This window comes from Triticum dicoccoides, chromosome 4A, assembly GCF_002162155.2.
Source record: "Triticum dicoccoides isolate Atlit2015 ecotype Zavitan chromosome 4A, WEW_v2.0, whole genome shotgun sequence".
NCBI lineage: Eukaryota > Viridiplantae > Streptophyta > Magnoliopsida > Poales > Poaceae > Triticum > Triticum dicoccoides.
Window position 1 is genome coordinate 479318143 of NC_041386.1, and position 18901 is coordinate 479337043.

At 44.7% G+C, this 18901-nt stretch overlaps 1 protein-coding gene across 1 annotated transcript; it reads left to right on the forward strand.

Annotated features, from left to right (window-relative positions):
- Positions 1 to 786: 786 nt before the first annotated feature.
- Positions 787 to 5621, forward strand: LOC119286309. The gene is made up of 5 exons (XM_037565686.1): positions 787 to 877; positions 1510 to 1596; positions 4788 to 4870; positions 4984 to 5357; positions 5444 to 5621. Exons 3-5 carry the CDS (start codon positions 4811 to 4813, stop codon positions 5517 to 5519), a joined length of 510 nt encoding a protein of 169 aa, XP_037421583.1. The 5' UTR covers positions 787 to 877; positions 1510 to 1596; positions 4788 to 4810; the 3' UTR covers positions 5520 to 5621.
- The last annotated feature ends 13280 nt before the right edge of the window (positions 5622 to 18901 follow it).

Sequence of the window (18901 nt, forward strand, 5' to 3'; positions counted from 1 at the left end):
CTAGTTTGCCGTCAGTGAGGTTCTTTGCCGCCAGCATAACATCGGGGCAGACGGCAAAGAGCTGTTTTGCCGTTAGTGGATGACGGCAAAGAATAACTGACAGTAAAACAGACGAATAACAGACGGAAAGAATTACAGATGACGAACGTACGCAAAAGGTGACGGCAAAAATGAGGCAGACGGCAAAGACGTATTCTTTGCCGTCATCTATGACACTACTGACGGCAAAGACGGCACCCGGACGGACGTCAGTTACAGTGTACTTTGCCGTCAACTCATCCGTTAACTGACGGCTAAGATTGTGAGTTCGCCGTCAGCTTCGCTAACTTGCAGACGGCAAAAAAACATGGCCACGCAGCACATGGCCCCGAGGAAAAAAAGGGTTTCCCGTCATGGAGACTAGTGGCAGACTGCAAACAGCCCAGTCCACTGATAGCTCGGTCGGACGCACCCAAAAAAAAAACAGATCGCGAGACCAGTGGAAGACGACAAACATCCCAGTCCACTGATAGCCCGGTCGGATGCGCTGAAAAAAACCAGATCGCAGCCCCACCCCTCCCCTCGCCCCGCACCACCAGAACAGAGAGCAGCGCTAGGGTTCGAGCGCCGCCTCCGTTCTCCAGCGCCGCCGCCGCTGTTCTCCAGCGCCGCCGCCAGCCCCTCCGACACCGCGCCCCCAACCCCTCCTCCAATGGCCGCACCGTCGCTGGAATCTCCTCCTGTGCCCTAGCGCCGCTGCACCGGCACCACCGCTGCCGGGCACCACCTCCGCCGCCGCCGCCGTAGGGCACCACCTCCGCCGCTGCTGGACTGCAAAGGAGAGGCAGCTGCACGGCCGCCGGGCACCATCTCCCCCTCTGCCCCATCTGCCCCCACGGTGAGCATTCCTTCTCCTACCCCTCTGCCCCAGATGGATGGCTGCATGGCTGCATGGATGGATGTATTGATCGATGGATGGATGAATGGATGTTGTAATTGGAGAAAATAGTATGTGCTCATTTTTGCTACACGCATTTGTTAGAAATTCTATTCTGTTGATGATTTTGCACTCCTTAGCATGATGAGATGGGGAAAAAGAATCTGTAATCTAGTTCTGTTGATGATTGTTAGCATGGAAATAGTATTGTTGTTATAACTAAAGGAAATCTTGTTTGAGCAATTAGAGTATGTCAAAAGTTCAAGTGAAAATTGTATCTGTAACATTGTTGCCTACCATATAAAATAATTAATGGCTACAAGGATTTCATGCTTACTGCCGTAGTACATTTACAATAATGATGTGGATTAAATATGGGCAAATCTAATCCATATTGTAACTAAAATGTAGATACTGTATATCTTTGTTTTTACGAGTGTTGCCTTTGTTCAAATGCTTGTCCATAAGATCTGCAGGTAAACCAATTATATGAAGAAGATTGATGCATCCTTTCTTTATACTTGTTCATTTTTGTTTCTGTTCAAATTTTCCGCGAGTGCTTATGTTGGTTGTGCTGGTGCTTTGATGTACAGGGATCAATCTTTTCACCTCCAGGAGCACTGTTGGTCCTGTTGTCGTCGCCATCGCCATCCACTACCTCCTCTACAGATCATCTAGGGGTGAGCTCGACTGTTATCCCCACTCCCCTTATTTACTCTGTTCCGGTCGTCGTGCCAATGCCACTAGATTTTATTTTCATGTTAAGTCGCGTAACCTAGGCATCTCCCGTTCGAAAGGGTGGCATTTATAACCGCCGTCCTTTCGAATTGTCCACGTTATGCATGGACATCCCGAGTATGTGTAGATTGGGTTTGTTTCCCGTGCTCTACTTCGGTCCAAGGAAAAATTTCTTCAGCGCCTCCCCATTGTTCTCCGGGTACACATTCTCTCAGCTTGTTGCCGAGACGTGTATCTGGAGGACAGCGGGGAGGTGCTGCCGAAATTTTGCCTCAGACCGGAGTAGCGCACGGGAAACGAACCCAATCTACACGTACTCAGGTGGGATTAGGACCCATCTTTACCTATTAGAGATATGATTCAACCCATGAATGCCTGTTTCTCTTTTGTATGGTAAAAAATAAAACTAAGGCGTAAATAATATGACAAAAGTAATTACTTGTGTATCTAGTCGCAATTACATTTTACATAAGTTGATGAATATAAATTTGGTGTACCTACTGTTAGTGCAAGTATGGGTGATCGTGCGTGGATGTACACTGGCCACCCTAGTCAGGCAGACATGACCGTTGAATGGGTGATGAAGACCAATGAATTTGTAGAGGCAGCATTTGCTAGTGGCAAGAGAAAAAGTTGGTGCCCCTGCTTGAAGTGCAAGAACGATATAGAACAGTCGAAGAAGACGATGGGTAAACACCTTCAAAAGCATGGGTTTAAGACTGGGTATACCCGGTGGACCTTTCATGGCGAGCCTGAACGTAGCAGAGAGGAGGTGGTTCTTCGGCGCACCGATGACAATGGTACCGGGATTGCTGACATGGTAGTTGACTTCAACGATGCACGTGAAGAGGGATCAGAGGGAGAACCGGAGGAGTCCGCGAGGGCTTACCTAGAAATGTTGAATTCGTCACAACAACCTCTTCACGAGTACACGACACAGTGTCACCTGGATACCATCACACGAGTAATGTCTTTGAAGTCCCAGTTCAACATGAGTAGAGATTGCTTTAATTCGATGATGACCGCTTGGGGTAGCTCTCTCCCTGAAGGTCACAAAATGGCTAAAAGTTGGTACGAAGCAAAGAAAATCCTCCGTGCACTTAAGATGCCCTATGAGCAGATACATGCCTATCCAAACGGATGTGTCTTATTTACAAAAGAGTATGCCGACGACAGGTACTGTGCCAAGTGCAAAGCCTCTAGGTATGTTGATAGAGACCTCGATGATGGTGTGAAGAAGTAGAGCAAAGTCCTTGCAAATGTTCTTCGGTATCTTCCAATCTTGCCAAGAGTTCAATGGCTTTTCTTGAACGAAGATACGGCCAAAATGATGACATGGCACAAATATGGGAAAAGACCTGACAAGGATGATCATGGGAGGCCGATGATGGTACATGCGTCTTGTGGCCAAGCATGGAAGAGTTTTGATCGAATACATCATCAGAAAGCAGAAGAGGCAAAGCATGTACGAATCGCCATCAGACTTTACGGGTTCAATCCGTTTGGTATGGTGTCAAAGACATAGTTGTTGGCCCGTGTTTGTTGTTCCACTCAACCTACCCCCAGGCGTCCTGATGCAACGCAAGCACATATTCCTATCGTTGATAGTTCCAGGGCCCAAGTATCCGGGGAAGAATATAAATGTGTACATGCAGCCACTGATAGATGACTTGAAAGAAGCTTGGGTGAATGGGATACGGACATACGATGCTATTAGCAAAAAAACTTCACAATGCATGTTTGGTACCAGTACTCATTGCATGACCTACCGGCCTATTCACTTTTCATGGGGTGGTTTGTGCATGGGAGGTTCCCATGCCCAAGATGCAAGGCGAGCCTTAAGTGCCGTTGGCTAGAGCATGGTCGCAAGTATTCTTACTTTGATTTCCATAGACAACATTTGTGCCCTGACCATCCATTCAGACTAGACAAGATGAACTTCATGAAAGGTGAAGTTGTCGAACACTTGGCACCACCTGAGATGACGGGTGAACAGATTCGTGATGAATTAAATGCTCTCCAGCCCGATCCCAACCATCCACGGTATTTCCTAGGATATAATGAACTACACGCCTGGACTCACAAACGATGCTTCTGGGACCTCCCCTACTTTCACCAGCTTGAGCTTCCCCATAACATTGATGTAATGCACAATGAAAAGAATATCGCCGAGGCCATTTTTGTCACATTGATCAAGATTCCCAATATGACGAAGGATAATACTAAGGCCAGACTTGATCTGATGAAGCTATGTGATAGACCCAAACAAAACTTGCGGCAACCCGTGGGCCGGAAAAATTGGACAATGCCACGGGCTAGGTTTGTTCTTTCAAGGGAACATAAGAAGGAGATACTCATGTGGTTCAAAACTTTGTTGTTCCCCGATGGGTATGCAGCGAATCTAATGAGGGCAGTGAATCTTGATAAATTGAAGCTTTATGGGTTGAAGAGTCATGATTGGCACATATGGCTTGAGCGGTTAATGCCCGTGATGATTCGAGGCTATATCCCTGAGGATGATTGGGAAGTATTGGTAGAGCTTAGCTATTTCTTCTGTGTTCTTTGTACTAAATAAGTATCTCCTACCGTGATAGATGACATGGAAAAACGGGCCCCTGAGTTGCTCTGCAAGCTAGAGAAGATCTTTCCACCGGGCTTCTTTAATCCGATGGAACATATGATTTTACACCTCCCTTCCGAGGTAAGAATGGTTGGCCCTGTGCAGAACCGTTGGTGCTATGGACTTGAGAGAATGCAAAAGACTCTTAGAGCTAAATGTAGAAATAAACATAGAATTGAAGCATCCATAGCCGAGGCATTCTTGGCGGAGGAGATGTCAAACTTCAGCACATCACGCTATGCGGCCAATATTCCAAGCTTGCATAATGCAAAGTCTCGTTACAATACTGGCGACCCCAGGCATGAATCCAAGCTCAGCCTTTTCAAAGGCCAACTCGGACCTGTGGGTGCTTCTGGTTCAAAGATATTGGATCCAAAAGAGTGGAGATCGCTTACATTGTATATCCTCACCAACCTAAAAGAAGTGCGACCGTACATTGAGTAAGTGATTGGTACATTATATAACATCTACTCATATGTTTGTATCTAACTGCGCTCATTCCTCATTGCAAAGTGAATTCATTGCCCAATTCTCTGATGGAGGGGTCGAACCTGATTCACTTGAAGAGTATGAGCTTCTTGTTGGCGAAGGAGACGGTAATTACGGTTTCATTTCTTGGTTCAGAGCAAAGGTATACTTCTTATTATGTAGACTTGAAGTTGGTATTACGTGCGACTAATACAATAATCTTTTCCGCTTAAACTTGTAGGGTGCGTCAATATTGGACAAAGAATTGAAACAAGTTGCTAATGGGTTTGACTATAAGGTCGGTACGTTCGATAATTACGACATCAATGGGTATTGCTTCCGCACAAATGGGAACGAGGAATGTCGGGCCGTTCTAAAAAAAGAAACACCGGAGTGTCGGCTATTTGCAATGGAGTTGAGTATTATGGAAGAGTTGATGAAATATATGAACTGCATTACTTTGGGGCAAATCCTCCAAAAGTCGTCATCTTCAAATGCCATTGGTTTGATCCGGAGAAGGTTAGGCGAAGAGATGATATTGGGCAAGTCAAAATTCGACAAGACAGCAAATAAGAATGAGAAGATGTCTATATTGTGGCTCAACAGGCGACACAGGTCTTTTGTCTATTCGGCATCTTGATGATTTAAAGCCCTTTTTTTATTATGCCAAAATTTGACATGTTGATGATTTCATCTTATAGGTTGCCACACAGATGCTCTTTGGACTATGATATGGACATGAAGACATTTGTTGTAGTGCCAAATATTACATACTGATGCCTGCTTTGTTCATTTGCTATGGAACACATTGTACTCTTGCTATGGAAAACATTGTACTCTTATATTTGGTATGGACTAGCTCTCTATGGGCATTTGGTATACTCTATGTGGTATTTGATATGAATGTGTTATGGAACAGTGCTATGAACTGTATCATATTTGCTATGGAACAGTGCTATGAATTATGTGTCATCTGTGCCAAATTATGATATATATTGTGTATACAAACTATGCCAATTTATATCTGTGACAAATTATGATATATATTGTGTGCCAAATTAATATATATAATGCCAAAAAAAAGTGCACAACTTTTGCTGTCATTCAAATGGGATTCTAGATGGCAAAAGTACTCACGTGGCGGAAGCCTGTGCAATCGGATTGCAGCCTAGCCGAGGGGTTTGCCGTCTGCCTTTTGTCGCTAGAAGGCAAACCTGGAGACTTTGTCGTCTGCCTCCTGGCCCGCCTGATGGCAAAACGCTAGACTTTGCCATCTGCCTCCTGGCCCGCCCGATGGCAAAACGCTAGACTTTGCCGTCTGCGTGGACGGAAACCTGACAGCAAACATTCTGACTTTGCCATCCGCCGAGCTTAAAGCCTGACTGCAAACTTGTAACGGCATCCGTCTTCGTTAGGCGACTTTTTTTTGCCGTCTACACTATATGGCTGATGGCAAACTGCTTTCACTGACGGCAAAGTCTTTCCCGTCTGCCCGACAAAAAGCTGACGGCAAAGTTTTGCTTTGCCGATTTATGCTTCGCCGTCTAACTTTGCCGTCAACCAGCTGAGGGTAAAGTCTTTGCCGTCTGTAATCGCTAGACGGCAAAACTGCTGATTCCTGTAGTGCTTGAAATGCCGAAGACAATCTGTGCGCCGGACTCATCGTCATTGAAGCTTGGTTCAGGGGCTACTGAGGGAGTCCTGGATTAGGGGGTCCTCGGACAGCTGGACTATATACTTTGGCCGGACTGTTGGACTATGAAGATACAAGATTGAAGACTTAGTCCCATGTCCGGGTGGGACTCTCCTTTGTGTGGAAGGCAAGCTTGGCAATTAGGATATGTAGATCTCCTCCCTTGTAACCGACTCTGTGTAACCCTAGCCCCCTCCGGTGTCTATATAAACCGGAGGGTTTAGCCCGTAGGACGACAACAATCATAATCATAGGCTATCTTCTAGGGTTTAGCCTCTACGATCTCGTGGTAGATCAATTATTGCAATACTCATATCATCAAGATCAATCAAGTAGGAAGTAGGGTATTACCTCCATCGAGAGGGCCTGAACCTGGGTTAACATTGTGTCCCCCGCCTCCTGTTACCATCAGCCCTAGACGCACAATTCGGGACCCCCAACCCGAGATCCGCCGGTTTTGACACCGACAAAGACCTCGACTTCCGAACACATGGGGGCAGATCCCCATGGCGGCTGGGGGCCTCGATCAGTTCGGTCCCTAGCCGAATGCGATTCGGAAGACCCATGCAACTCCGGAATCCAACGAGCAACCTCCTTCTAAAGAAGTGGGTGTGCGTGTTCCACCGGTGACCTCTGTCCAACCAGAGGCACCGGATAATCTACTAGAAGCGCTATGAGGCGCTTCCATTGTGGAAGAACACCATATCCTTATCGGTATGGTGATTGAGAAGGTTTAGTCTGTCAAGAGCGGACTGACCGAAGCCTGCAACGGCCTGCTGACAGGTTTTGAGATAAGCAGCATCACAGGGAAAATCCCAATACAGACAGTAGCCCCTGAGACACTGTCCGGTGTTCGGAAAGAAACGCCGGATAGAGGATCAATTAAATTTCTCAGGAAGCTAACTAAAATGTGTCTAATGTGAATAAGCAGGCTTCCTTGCTGGCCGCGACCTCACACACTGCCGAAGTCTCCGGCCTGAGGCAGAGACTGGAGCGGGTCGAGGAGTAGCTCAGCCAAGCGAGGAAGCAGCTGGAAGACCAGCAAGCAGAAATGATGTATACTGACCATAGTGTCATGATATCTGTAGAGGCGATGACCGAGGTCATGGCCCTGATAAAGGCCCTGGCCGAAGCCGAGGGGAAAGCTGTCAAGGAGCAGGCCGCTCGCTAGAAGCTTAAGGCCCGACCGAACGAGGTCCAGCAAGAGCTCCAGGACGCTGTGAAGAAGTATGAGACCCTGGAGGGTGATGTTTCGGCTCGAGAGACCGAACTCGCCAAGGCTCGTCAAAGTGCGGAAGCGGCCCGAGTTGAAGCCCAGGGTGCCCTCCAGGAGATTCAGGAGGCCAATAAGATCACGACTAGTAAGGCGTTCAGTATGCAAAGAAAGTATGTGAAGAAGAAGTATTTCTTACTAACCCGGATTCGAAGTTCTCCAAGGGCGTTTGCAGATCTGCCGTGCAGTGTGTCCGACGCCGCGGAGTTCTTCCGAGCCGAAGAAGGGAGCTCGACGGGTACAAAGTATAATTATCAAGCATGGTGGAAATTTCAGCTTCCGGTATCTTTCTTTTATTCATAACAATATCCTTCATGTACTTAGCATAAGGATTCATTTTAAGCATATCAGTCAAATGCATACGCAAAAAGATAGGTCTAATCATTTCAGCAAAGCGCTCAAAATCCTCATCATCCTTTTTCTTGGATGGTTTAGGAGGAAAAGGCATGGGTTTCTGAACCCATGGTTCTCTTTCTTTACCGTGCTTCCTAGCAAGAAATTCTCTCTTATCATAACGTTGATTCTTTGATTGTGGGTTATCAAGATCAACAACAGGTTCAATCTCTACATCATTATCATTGCTAGGTTGAGCGTCAACATGAACATCATCATTAACATTATCACTAGGTTCATATTCATTATCAAATTGTGTTTCAGCATCTCTACATCATTAACATTGGGATTCTCAGGTGTGTCAACAACAGGTTCACTAGAAGCATGCAAAGTCCTATCATTTTTCTTTTTCTTCCTCTTAGAAGGACTAGGTGCGTCAACATTAGTTCTCTGAGAATCTTGCTCAATTCTCTTAGGATTCCCCTCAGGATACAAAGGTTCCTGAGTCATTTTACCACCTCTAGTCATAACTCTAACAACATTATCATTCTTCTTCATATTTAATTCATTGAGCAAATCATTCTGAGATTTAAGCACATGTTCTACTTGAGTGGTAATCATAGAAGCATGTTTACTAATAATTTTAAGTTCACCTTTAACATTAGCCATATAATCACCCAAGTGTTCAAGCATATCAGCATTGTGTTTCAACTGTCTACCAACATAAGCATTGAAGTTTTTTTGTTTAACCATAAAGTCGTCAAACTCATCCAAGCATGGGCTAGCAAACTTAGTAAATGGGATTTCACATTTATCGAATCTATAGAGAGAATTTACCTTTACTACCTGTGTCGGGTTATCAAGACCATGTATTTCTTCAACAGGCGGCAAATTAAGACCATGCATTTCTTCAATAGGTGGTAAATTCTTAACATCTTCAGCTTTAATACCTTTTTCTTTCATATATTTCTTTGCCTCTTGTATATCTTTAGGACTAAGAAATAGAATACCCCTTTTCTTCGGACTTGGCTTAGGAGTTGGTTCAGGAAGTGTCCAATTATTTTCATTAGTCAACATATTATTCAGTAACAATTCAGCTTGATCAACAATTCTTTCCATGAAAACACAACCAGCACAACTATTCAGGTGGTCTCTGGAAGCATCGGTTAGTCCATTATAAAAGATATCAAGTATTTCATTTTTCTTGAGAGGATGATCAGGCAAAGCATTAAGTAATCGGAGAAGCCTCCCCCAAGCTTGTGGGAGACACTCTTCTTCAATTTGCACAAAATTATATATTTCCCTTAAAGCAGCTTGTTTCTTATGAGCGAGGAAATATTTAGCAGAGAAATAATAAATCATATCCTGGGGACTATACACACAACCAGGATCAAGAGCATTAAACCATGTTTTAGCATCACCCTTTAATGAGAACGAAAACAACTTAATGATATAATAATAGTGAGTTTTCTCATCGTGAGTAAACAGGGTGGCTATATCATTTAATTTAGTAAGATGTGCCACAACAGTTTCAGATTCATAGCCATAAAAAGGATCAGATTCAACCAAAGTAATTATCTCAGGATCGACAGAGAAATCATAATCCTTATCAGTAATAAAGATAGGTGAAGTAGCAAAAGCAGGGTCATATTTCATTCTAGCATTCAAAGACTTTTCTTTAAGCTTAGCCAATAATTTCTTAAGATCAGATCTATCATTGTAAGCTAAGAAGTCTCTAGCAGTTTCTTCATCCATAACATAACCCTCAGGAACAACGGGCATTTCATATCTAGGGGAGAATCTTCATCATCACTTTCATCAATATTATTAGTTTCAATAATTTCATTCTCTCTAGCCCTAGAAAGTTGTTCATCAAGAAATTCACCTAGTGGCACAGTAGTATCAAGCATAGAAGTAGTTTCATCATAAGTATCATGCAAAGCAGAAGTGGCATCATCAATAACATGTGACCTATCGGAATCAATAGCATGTGTAGGTGTCGCAAGTTTACTCACAATAGAAGGTGAATCAAGTGCAGAGCTAGATGGCAGTTCCTTACCTCCCCTCGTAATCGAGGGAAAAATCTTGGTTCTTTGATCTTTCAAGTTCTTCATAATGATAAGCTGATATAAATCCCAAGTGACTCAAAGAATAGAGCTATGCTCCCCGGCAACGGCGCCAGAAAGTAGTCTTGATAACCCACAAGTATAGGGGATCGCAACAGTTTTCGAGGGTAGAGTATTCAACCCAAATTTATTGATGCGACACAAGGGGAGCCAAAGAATATTCTCAAGTATTAGCAGCTGAGTTGTCAATTCAACCACACCTGGAAACTTAATATCTGCAACAAGGTATTTAGTAGCAAAGTAATATGATAGTAGTGGTAACGGTAGCAAAAGTAATATTTTGGGGTTTTATAGTGATTGTAACAGTAACAACGGAAAAGTAAATAAGCGAAGAACAATATATGAAAAGCTCATAGGCATTGGATCGGTGATGGAGAATTATGTCGGATGATATCGATCATGCAACAGTTATAACATAGGGTGACACAAAACTAGCTCCAGTTCATCAATGTAATATAGGCATGTATTCCGAATATAGTCATACATGCTTATGGAAAAGAACTTGCATGCCATCTTTTGTCCTACCCTCCCGTGGCAGCGGGGTCCTATTGGAAACTAAGGGATATTAAGTCCTCCTTTTAATAGAGTACCAGACCATAGCATTAACACATAGTGAATACATCAACTCCTCAAACTACGGTCATTATCGCTAATGGTCCCGACTATTGTCACTTCGGGGTTAATGGATCAAAACACATAATAGGTGACTATAGACTTGCAAGATAGGATCAAGAACTCACATATATTCATGAAAACATAATAGGTTTAGATCTAAAATCATGGAACTCGGGCCCTAGTGACAAGCATTAAGCAAAGCAAAGTCATAGCAACATGAATCTGAGAACATAATGGATACTAGGGATCAAACCCTAACAAAACTAACTCGATTGCATGATAAATCTCATTCAACCCATTACCTCCCAGCAACCCTACAATGGAATTACTCATGCACGGAGATGAGCATCATGAAATTGGTGATGGAGGAAGGTTGATGATGACGACGGCGACGGATTCCCCTCTTCGAAGCCCCGAATGGACTCCAGATCAGCCCTCCCGAGAGAGTTTAGGGCTTGGCGGCGGCTCCGTATCATAAAACGCGATGAATCCTTCTCCCTGATTTTTTCTCCCCGAACACGAATATATGGAGTTGGAGTTGAGGTCGGTGGAGCGTCAGGGGGCCCACGACGCAGGGGGTGCGCCCAGGGGGTAGGCGCGCCCCCCACCCTCGTGGATAGGGTGTGGGCCCCCTGACGTGGATTCTTCTTCTAGTATTTTTTATATATTCCAAAAATAATCTCCGTTGATTTTCAGGTCATTCCGAGAACAGTATCAGTCCGGGTTAGTTTCATTCAATTCATGCAAGTTAGAGTCCAAAACAAGGGCAAAAGTGTTTGGAAAAGTAGATACGACGGAGACGTAGCAGTCATCGCCGCTATTCTCCTTTGGTGCATCCACCATGTATACATCATACGAGGAAGTGGTCGTCCAGCGTCCAGTGAATGGCGGGTTTTGGGCCTCTTCTTCTCCGGCATCGTCGTCCATACCGTCGATGTCGTCGGAGCCATAATCGAGCATGGCAGTTAAGTCTTCGATAGTGTCTATGAAGTGGGCGGTGGGTTGGAAGTAAGATTCTCCATCATTAGCCTCTGTTTAGAACCGGGCACAATTCAGATGTGAGCCCCTTCTAAAGATAGTGCTCTTAACGAGTTCAACATGTCGCCCAAAGGAGAGTGTCGGAAGATGTCCGCGGAATTGAATTCGACGATCGATGACCGATCAAGCTTGACGTACGTGGACGCCCAAGGTTCGGAACCTGTAGCCGGAGACGAGTCCGTAGCACCGGTGACAAAGATGTTACTTGAAGTTAAGTCTGTGTGCGGATCCAATGCCGCTAAGTCTGCAGCTTCCGCGACGGGGTTGAGCTTTCCGTCTTCGCATGGCGCGATCTACACCGGATCTATGGCCAGAGCAGCTACAGGTACTATCTCCTGCGTAGGGACCGATGATAGATTTACGTCATGTTCATCGTGGTGGCAGGGGGCTGCTGTCGTGGTCTCGAATCTGTCGAAGATCAAGTCTCCCCGGATATCTGTGACGTAGTTCAAGCTTCCAAATCTGACCTGATGGCCAGGGGCGTAGCTTTTGATCTACTTCAGATGGCCAAGCGAGTTGGCCCGCATTGCGAACTCGCCGAACACAAAGATCTGTCCGGGGAGGAAGACTTCCCCTTGGGCAGCGTCGTTGTAAGTTATCGAAGGAGCCATCAAACCTCTTGACGATGGCACAGTGGAACTCTCAATGAAAGCACCAATGTCGGTGTCAAAACTGGCGGATCTCGGGTAGGGGGTCCCGAACTGTGCGTCTAGGATCGATGGTAACAGGACACGGGGGACACAATGCTTCCCCAGGTTCGGGCCCTCTCTATGGAGGTAATACCCTACTTCTTGCTTGATTGATCTTGATGAATATGAGTATTACAAGAGTTGATCTACCACGAGATCGTAATGGCTAAAACCCTAAAAGTCTAGCCTGACTATGATTATGAGGATATGTCTACGGACCTAGCCCTCCAGTTTATATAGACACAGGAGGGGTCTAGCGTTACACAAGGTCGGTTACAGAGAAATGAATCTTCATATTTGGTCGCTAAGCTTGCCTTCCACGCCAAGGAGAGTCCCATCTGGACACGGGTAGAGTCTTGGGTCTTTGTATCTTTACGACCCATCAGTCCGGCCCACATCCAATAGGTCGGACACCCGAGGACCCCTTATTCCAGGACTCCCTCAGCCTCCTTCAAAAGAAGGAGGTGCACCAATTCCACCGGTGACCTCTATCCATCTAGAGGCACCGGATACTCTACTGGAAGCGCTGCGAAGTGCTTCCATTGTTGAGGAACACCGTACCCTCATGGGTATGATGGTTGAGAGGGTTCAGTCGCCAAAAAGCGGACTGATCGAAGCCTGCACAAGCCTTCTAATAGGCTTTGAGGTATGAAAACACAATTTATGCAAAAGGAATGTCATAGTATAGACAGTAGCCCCTAAGACACTGTCCAGTGTTCGAAAAGAAAAACTTGATAGAGGATCAACTTAATTTTCGCAGGAGACTAACCATATGTGCCTGTGTGAATAAGCAGGCGTCTTTGCTGGCTGCGACCTCTCATGCTGCTGAGGTCTCCGGACTGAAGCAGAGTCTGGAGCGGACCGAGGCAGAGCTCGGCCGCGTGAAAAAACAGCTGGAGGACCATCAAGGTATGCAATGACCTTGTGTAGGTTCAAAAAGGATGAATGATTTGTGTTGACCATAGTGCCATGATATTTTGTAGGAGCGGCAACCAAGGTGAAGACCCTCAAGAAGGTGTTGGCCGAAGCCCAGGAGAGAGCGGCAAAAGAACAAACCGCTCGCGAAAATCATGAGGCCAGGGTTGGTGAGGTCCAACAGGAGCACCAAGAGGCCGAACTTGCCAAGGCCCGCCAAAGCGCACACGATGCCCGGGTTGAAGCCCAGGGCGCCCTCCAGGACATCCAGGAGGCTAGAAAAATCGCGGCAGGTAAGGCCTTTATTATGCAGAGAAAGTATGTGAAGAAAAGGTTCCTATTACTGACCCGGATTTGGAGTTCTCCAGGGACGTTTGCGGATCTGCCACGCAGTGCTGCCGACGCTGCGGAATTCTTCCAAGCTGAGGAGGGGAGCTCGACTGAGAAGTTGTTCTGGTCGCAATACCTTGCGCTAGAGCATGTGGTGCCCCTAAGCGATCAGCTGAAACAGCTGACCGAACTGCATAGGGTGGCCGAACTGGCCATGAAGGATTTGATAATCCGTCTGTGGCCTACCGAAGCCGTACCCAGCAGATACTTCGGGCTCATGAAGTGGCTGGTCAATGCCTGCCCTCGGCTTGACACTATCAAGAGGTCGGTCTGCATTGAAGGTGCGCAGATGGCGTTCGCCCGTGTCAAGGTGCAGTTGGCGAAGATGGACGCCGTCAAGCCCGTGACTGATAACCCACAAGTATAGGGGAGCTATCGTAGTCCTTTCGATATGTAAGAGTGTCGAACCCAACGAGGAGCAGTAGGAAATGATAAGCGGTTTTCAGCAAGGTATTCTCTGCAAGTACTGAAATAAGTGGTAACAGATAGTTTTGTGACGGGATAAATTGTAACGAGCAACAAGTAACAAAAGTAAATAAAGTGCAGCAAGGTGGCCCAATCCTTTTGTAGCAAAGGACAAGCCGGAACAAACTCTTATAATAGGAAAAGCGCTCTCGAGGACACATGGGAATATCGTCAAGCTAGTTTTCATCACGTTCATATGATTCGCGTTTGGTACTTTGATAATTTGATATGTGGGTGGACCGGTGCTTGGGTGCTGTTCTTACTTGAACAAGCATCCCACTTATGATTAACCTCTATTGCAAGCATCCGCAACTACAACAAAAGTATTAAGGTAAACCTAGCCATAGCATGAAACATGTGGATCCAAATCAGCCCCTTACGAAGCAACGCATAAACTAGGGTTTAAGCTTCTGTCACTCTAGCAACCCATCATCTATCTATTACTTCCCAACGCCTTCCTCTAGGCCCAAATAATGGTGAAGTGTTATGTAGTCGACGTTCACATAACACCACTAGAGGCTAGACAACATACATCTTATCAAAATATCAAACAAATACCAAATTCACATGACTACTAATAGCAAGACTTCTCCCTTGTCCTCAGGAACAAACGTAATTACTCACAAAGCATATTCATGTTCATAATCAGAGGGGTAATAATATGCATATAGGATCTGAACATATGATGTTCCACCAAATAAACCAACTAGCATCATCTACAAGGAGTAATCAACATGACTAGCAACCTACTAGCACCAATCCCGTACTTTGAGACAAGAATTGGATACAAGAGATGAACTAGGGTTTGGAGATGAGATGGTGCTGGTGAAGATGTTGATGGAGATTGCCCTCTCCTGATGAGAGGAGCGTTGGTGATGACGATGGTGATGATTTCCCCCTCCCGGAGGGAAGTATCCCCGGCAGAACAGCTCTGTCGAAGCTCTAGATTGGATCCGCCAAGGTTCCGCCTCGTGGCGGCGGAGTCTTGTCCCGAAAAGTTCCTTCTGATCTTTTTCTCATTGAAACACTTCATATAGTAGAAGATGGATGTCGGAGACCCACCAGGGGGCCCACGAGGTAGGGGGCGCGCCCCCCACCCTCGTGAGCAGGGTGTGGGCCCCCTAGCCTTCATCTTTGGCGAGGATTTTTCTTTATTTATTTTAAGATGTTCCGTGGAGTTTCAGGACTTTTGGAGTTGCGCAGAATAGGTCTCTAATATTTGCTCCTTTTCCAGCCCACAATTCCAGCTGTCGGCATTCTCCCTCCTTATGTAAACCTTGTAAAATAAGAGAGAATAGCCATAAGTATTATGACATAAAGTGAAAAAATAGTCCATAATGTAATAAATATCGATATAAAAGCATGATGCAAAATGGACGTATCAACTCCCCCAAGCTTAGACCTCGCTTGTCCTCAAGCGAAAAGCCGATAAAAATAAATATGTCCTCATGTTTAGAGGTAGAGGCGTCGATAAAAATAAAATACGGACATGAAGGCATCATGATTGTTCTCATAACAGCAACATATATAGATTTTGTCATATGATTACTTATGTTCAAGTGATGATCTATTCACAATGCAAGAGTATAAATCATAAACCTTACTGGGCTCCAACAAACTATAATATCAGTAATTGAAGCAATTGCAATTTATCATAACATCGGAAAGAGTCTATGTCAGAGCTTAAAAGCAAGTCCACATACTCAACTATCATTTAGTCCTTCATAATTGCTAACACTCACGCAATACTTGTGGTTACGGAGTTTTAATCGGACACAGAGAAAGATAGGGGCTTATAGTTTTGCCCCACAACCTTTTACCTCAAGGGTAATGTCAACAATAATGGTTCATGCTCCCCTACATCCAATTATATATATATATATATATATATATATATATATATATATCATGTTCTTTCCAACATGCTGAGCTTGCCAAAGGATAAAATGAAAAAGAAAAGGTGAAGATCACCATGACTCTTGCATAAGGTAGAAGATAATAATAAAGGCTAGGCCCTTCGCAGAGGGAAGCAGAGGTTGCCATGCGCTTTTATGGTTGGATGCATAAAATCTCAATGCGAAAGAACGTCACTTTATATTGCCCCTTGTGATATGAACCTTTATTATGCAGTCTATCGCTTTTATTACTTCCACATCACAAGATCGTATAAAGCTTATCTCTCCCACACCAATCAATCATACATATTTAGAGCATTTTTATTGCTTTGCACCGATGACAACTTACTTGAAGGAACTTACTCAATCCATAGGTAGATATGGTGGACTCTCATGGCAAAACTGGTTTAAGGGTATTTGGAAGCACAAGTAGTATTTCTACTTGGTGCTAAGAATTTGGCTAGCATGAGGGGGAAAGGCAAGCTCAACAAGTTAGAGGATCCATGACAACATACTTTATCTCAGATATAAGAAAGACATGACTCATCATGTTGTCTTCCTTGTCCAACATCAACTCTTTAGCATGTCATATTTTAATGAGTGCTCCCAATCATAAAAGATGTCAATGATAATATATCTATATGTGAAAACCTCTCTTTCCTTATTACTTCCTATTAATTGCAACAATGACCAAAGCTATGTCTGCCAACCCCAACAACTTTTAATCAACATACTCTTTCTATGTGAAGTCATTACTCTCAATAAGATCAATATGAACTCTTTGTTTTTTTATTCTTTTTCTCCTTTCTTTTGTTCACCCAAGATCATGGCAAAATAATCAAGCCCTTGACTCAACACTAATCTTTATTATATATAGATCACGGACTCGATTACATAGAGATCATAAAGCAAAACTCAAAACTAGATCATGCCATAAACTTTATTCTACTAGACCAAGATACTACTAATAGGATCAAACTAAGAAAAATGGTAAAGATAGGAGTTGTGATTGTGATACGATACCGGGGCACCTCCCCCAAGCTTGGCAGTTGCCAAGGGGAGTGCCCATACCCATGTGATTATATCTCCTTGGTTGGTGAAGAAGGTGGAGGTGTTGTAGATGATGCGGGCCTTGCGTCCATCTTCCAAGGCATAGGTTCTCCATCATAGAAAGATGATCGAGTCTCCGGGATCCTCAAATCTGTAGCCAAACTCATCCTTTTGAATCTATATTCATACTCACAGTTTTGGTTTTGCAGGTGCTCGATCTTCTCGTGAAGCTTGAAGATAGTCTCCCCGATGTTGTCAGCATCCAACTTGTGTTTGCTAGTAAACTCCGCGATCATCATGTGGTTAGAGTTGAGTCCACGTTCCACCATCCCTTGGAACTTGAAAACTTGTTGCTCCACTGCTTCGAGCCTCGTCTCCATGCTTCCGGTACCCTTTGGTCCCTCTTCATCGCGGATGTGCAGCAACCAATCACGCAACTCAATGGTTTGAGGCTGTCGCAGCACCTCCGCGAGGTAAGGGTTGATGACCTTCTCGAAGAACTTGTCCTTGGAGGCGCTTGGGGCCGTCATGATAACCTAGATCTGTTAGAAAAAACAGCTCAAAACAAGAACAGAGGAGGTTTGCGTGATACGGGAGTCAAAACATTCGGGAGGTTATATAATGAATTTTTACCGACCGAAATACGTATCGTGCAAGAAAACAGAGTCCGGAAGGCACACGAGGTGCTCACGAGGTAGGGGGAGTGCCCAGGGGGGTAGGGCGCGCCCACCACCCTCGTGGGGCCCTCTTGTCCTTCCCGGACTGCTACTTATTTTTCTATTTTTCTAAATATTCCAAAACGGAGAAATATTGCCTTAAAAATTGTTTTGGAGTTGGTTTACTTACCATACCACATACCTATTCCTTTTCGGAGTCTGAAACAGTCTGGAAGGTGTCCCTTATGTATTCCTCTGGGGTTATGGTTTCAATAATATTGGTTTCAACATTTATGGGATTACCTGAGATATAATGTTTAATTCTTTGACCGTTTACCACCTTCGGATTTGTGCCCTTGAAGTTGTTGATTTTTATGGCACCGGAACGATAGACCTCCTCGATAATCCCATTGAGAGAGAAGTTTTCCTGCATAAAATCTTAAACGAGAGTTGTATAGCAATACATAATCACCTACATTAAACTCACGCTTTTGTATCCTTTTGTCATGCCATCTTTTAACTTTTTCTTTAAACAACTTGGCATTTTCATAAGCTTGGGTTCTCCATTCATCAAGTGAGCTAATATCAAATAACCTCTTTTCACCGGCAAGTTTGAAATCTGTCGGATTTCGGGTTCCGGCAGACCCTTAAGGTTCGAACACTCGGGTGCGCGCGGAGATCACGTCTTCTACTTCTCCGTCTCGCAAAGATCTAGACAACTGAAAGAACTGCACAAGAGACACAAGGTTTATACTGGTTTGGGACACCGTTGTGGTGTAATACCCTACTCCAGTGTGTGGTGGGTGGATTGCCTCTTGGGGATGATGATGATGAGCAATACAAAGAAGAACAGCCTCGCGAGGGTCTGTTCTTGGATGGGGCGATGAACTGCTGGGAGGAGTTCAACCACCTTTCTCTTTCTCTCTCTCTCTCTCTCTCTCTCTCTCTCTCTCAACAGACCGAACCCCCTTGCTATGTGGGTGGCTGGTCCTATTTATAGAGGCCCTGGTCCTCTTCCCAA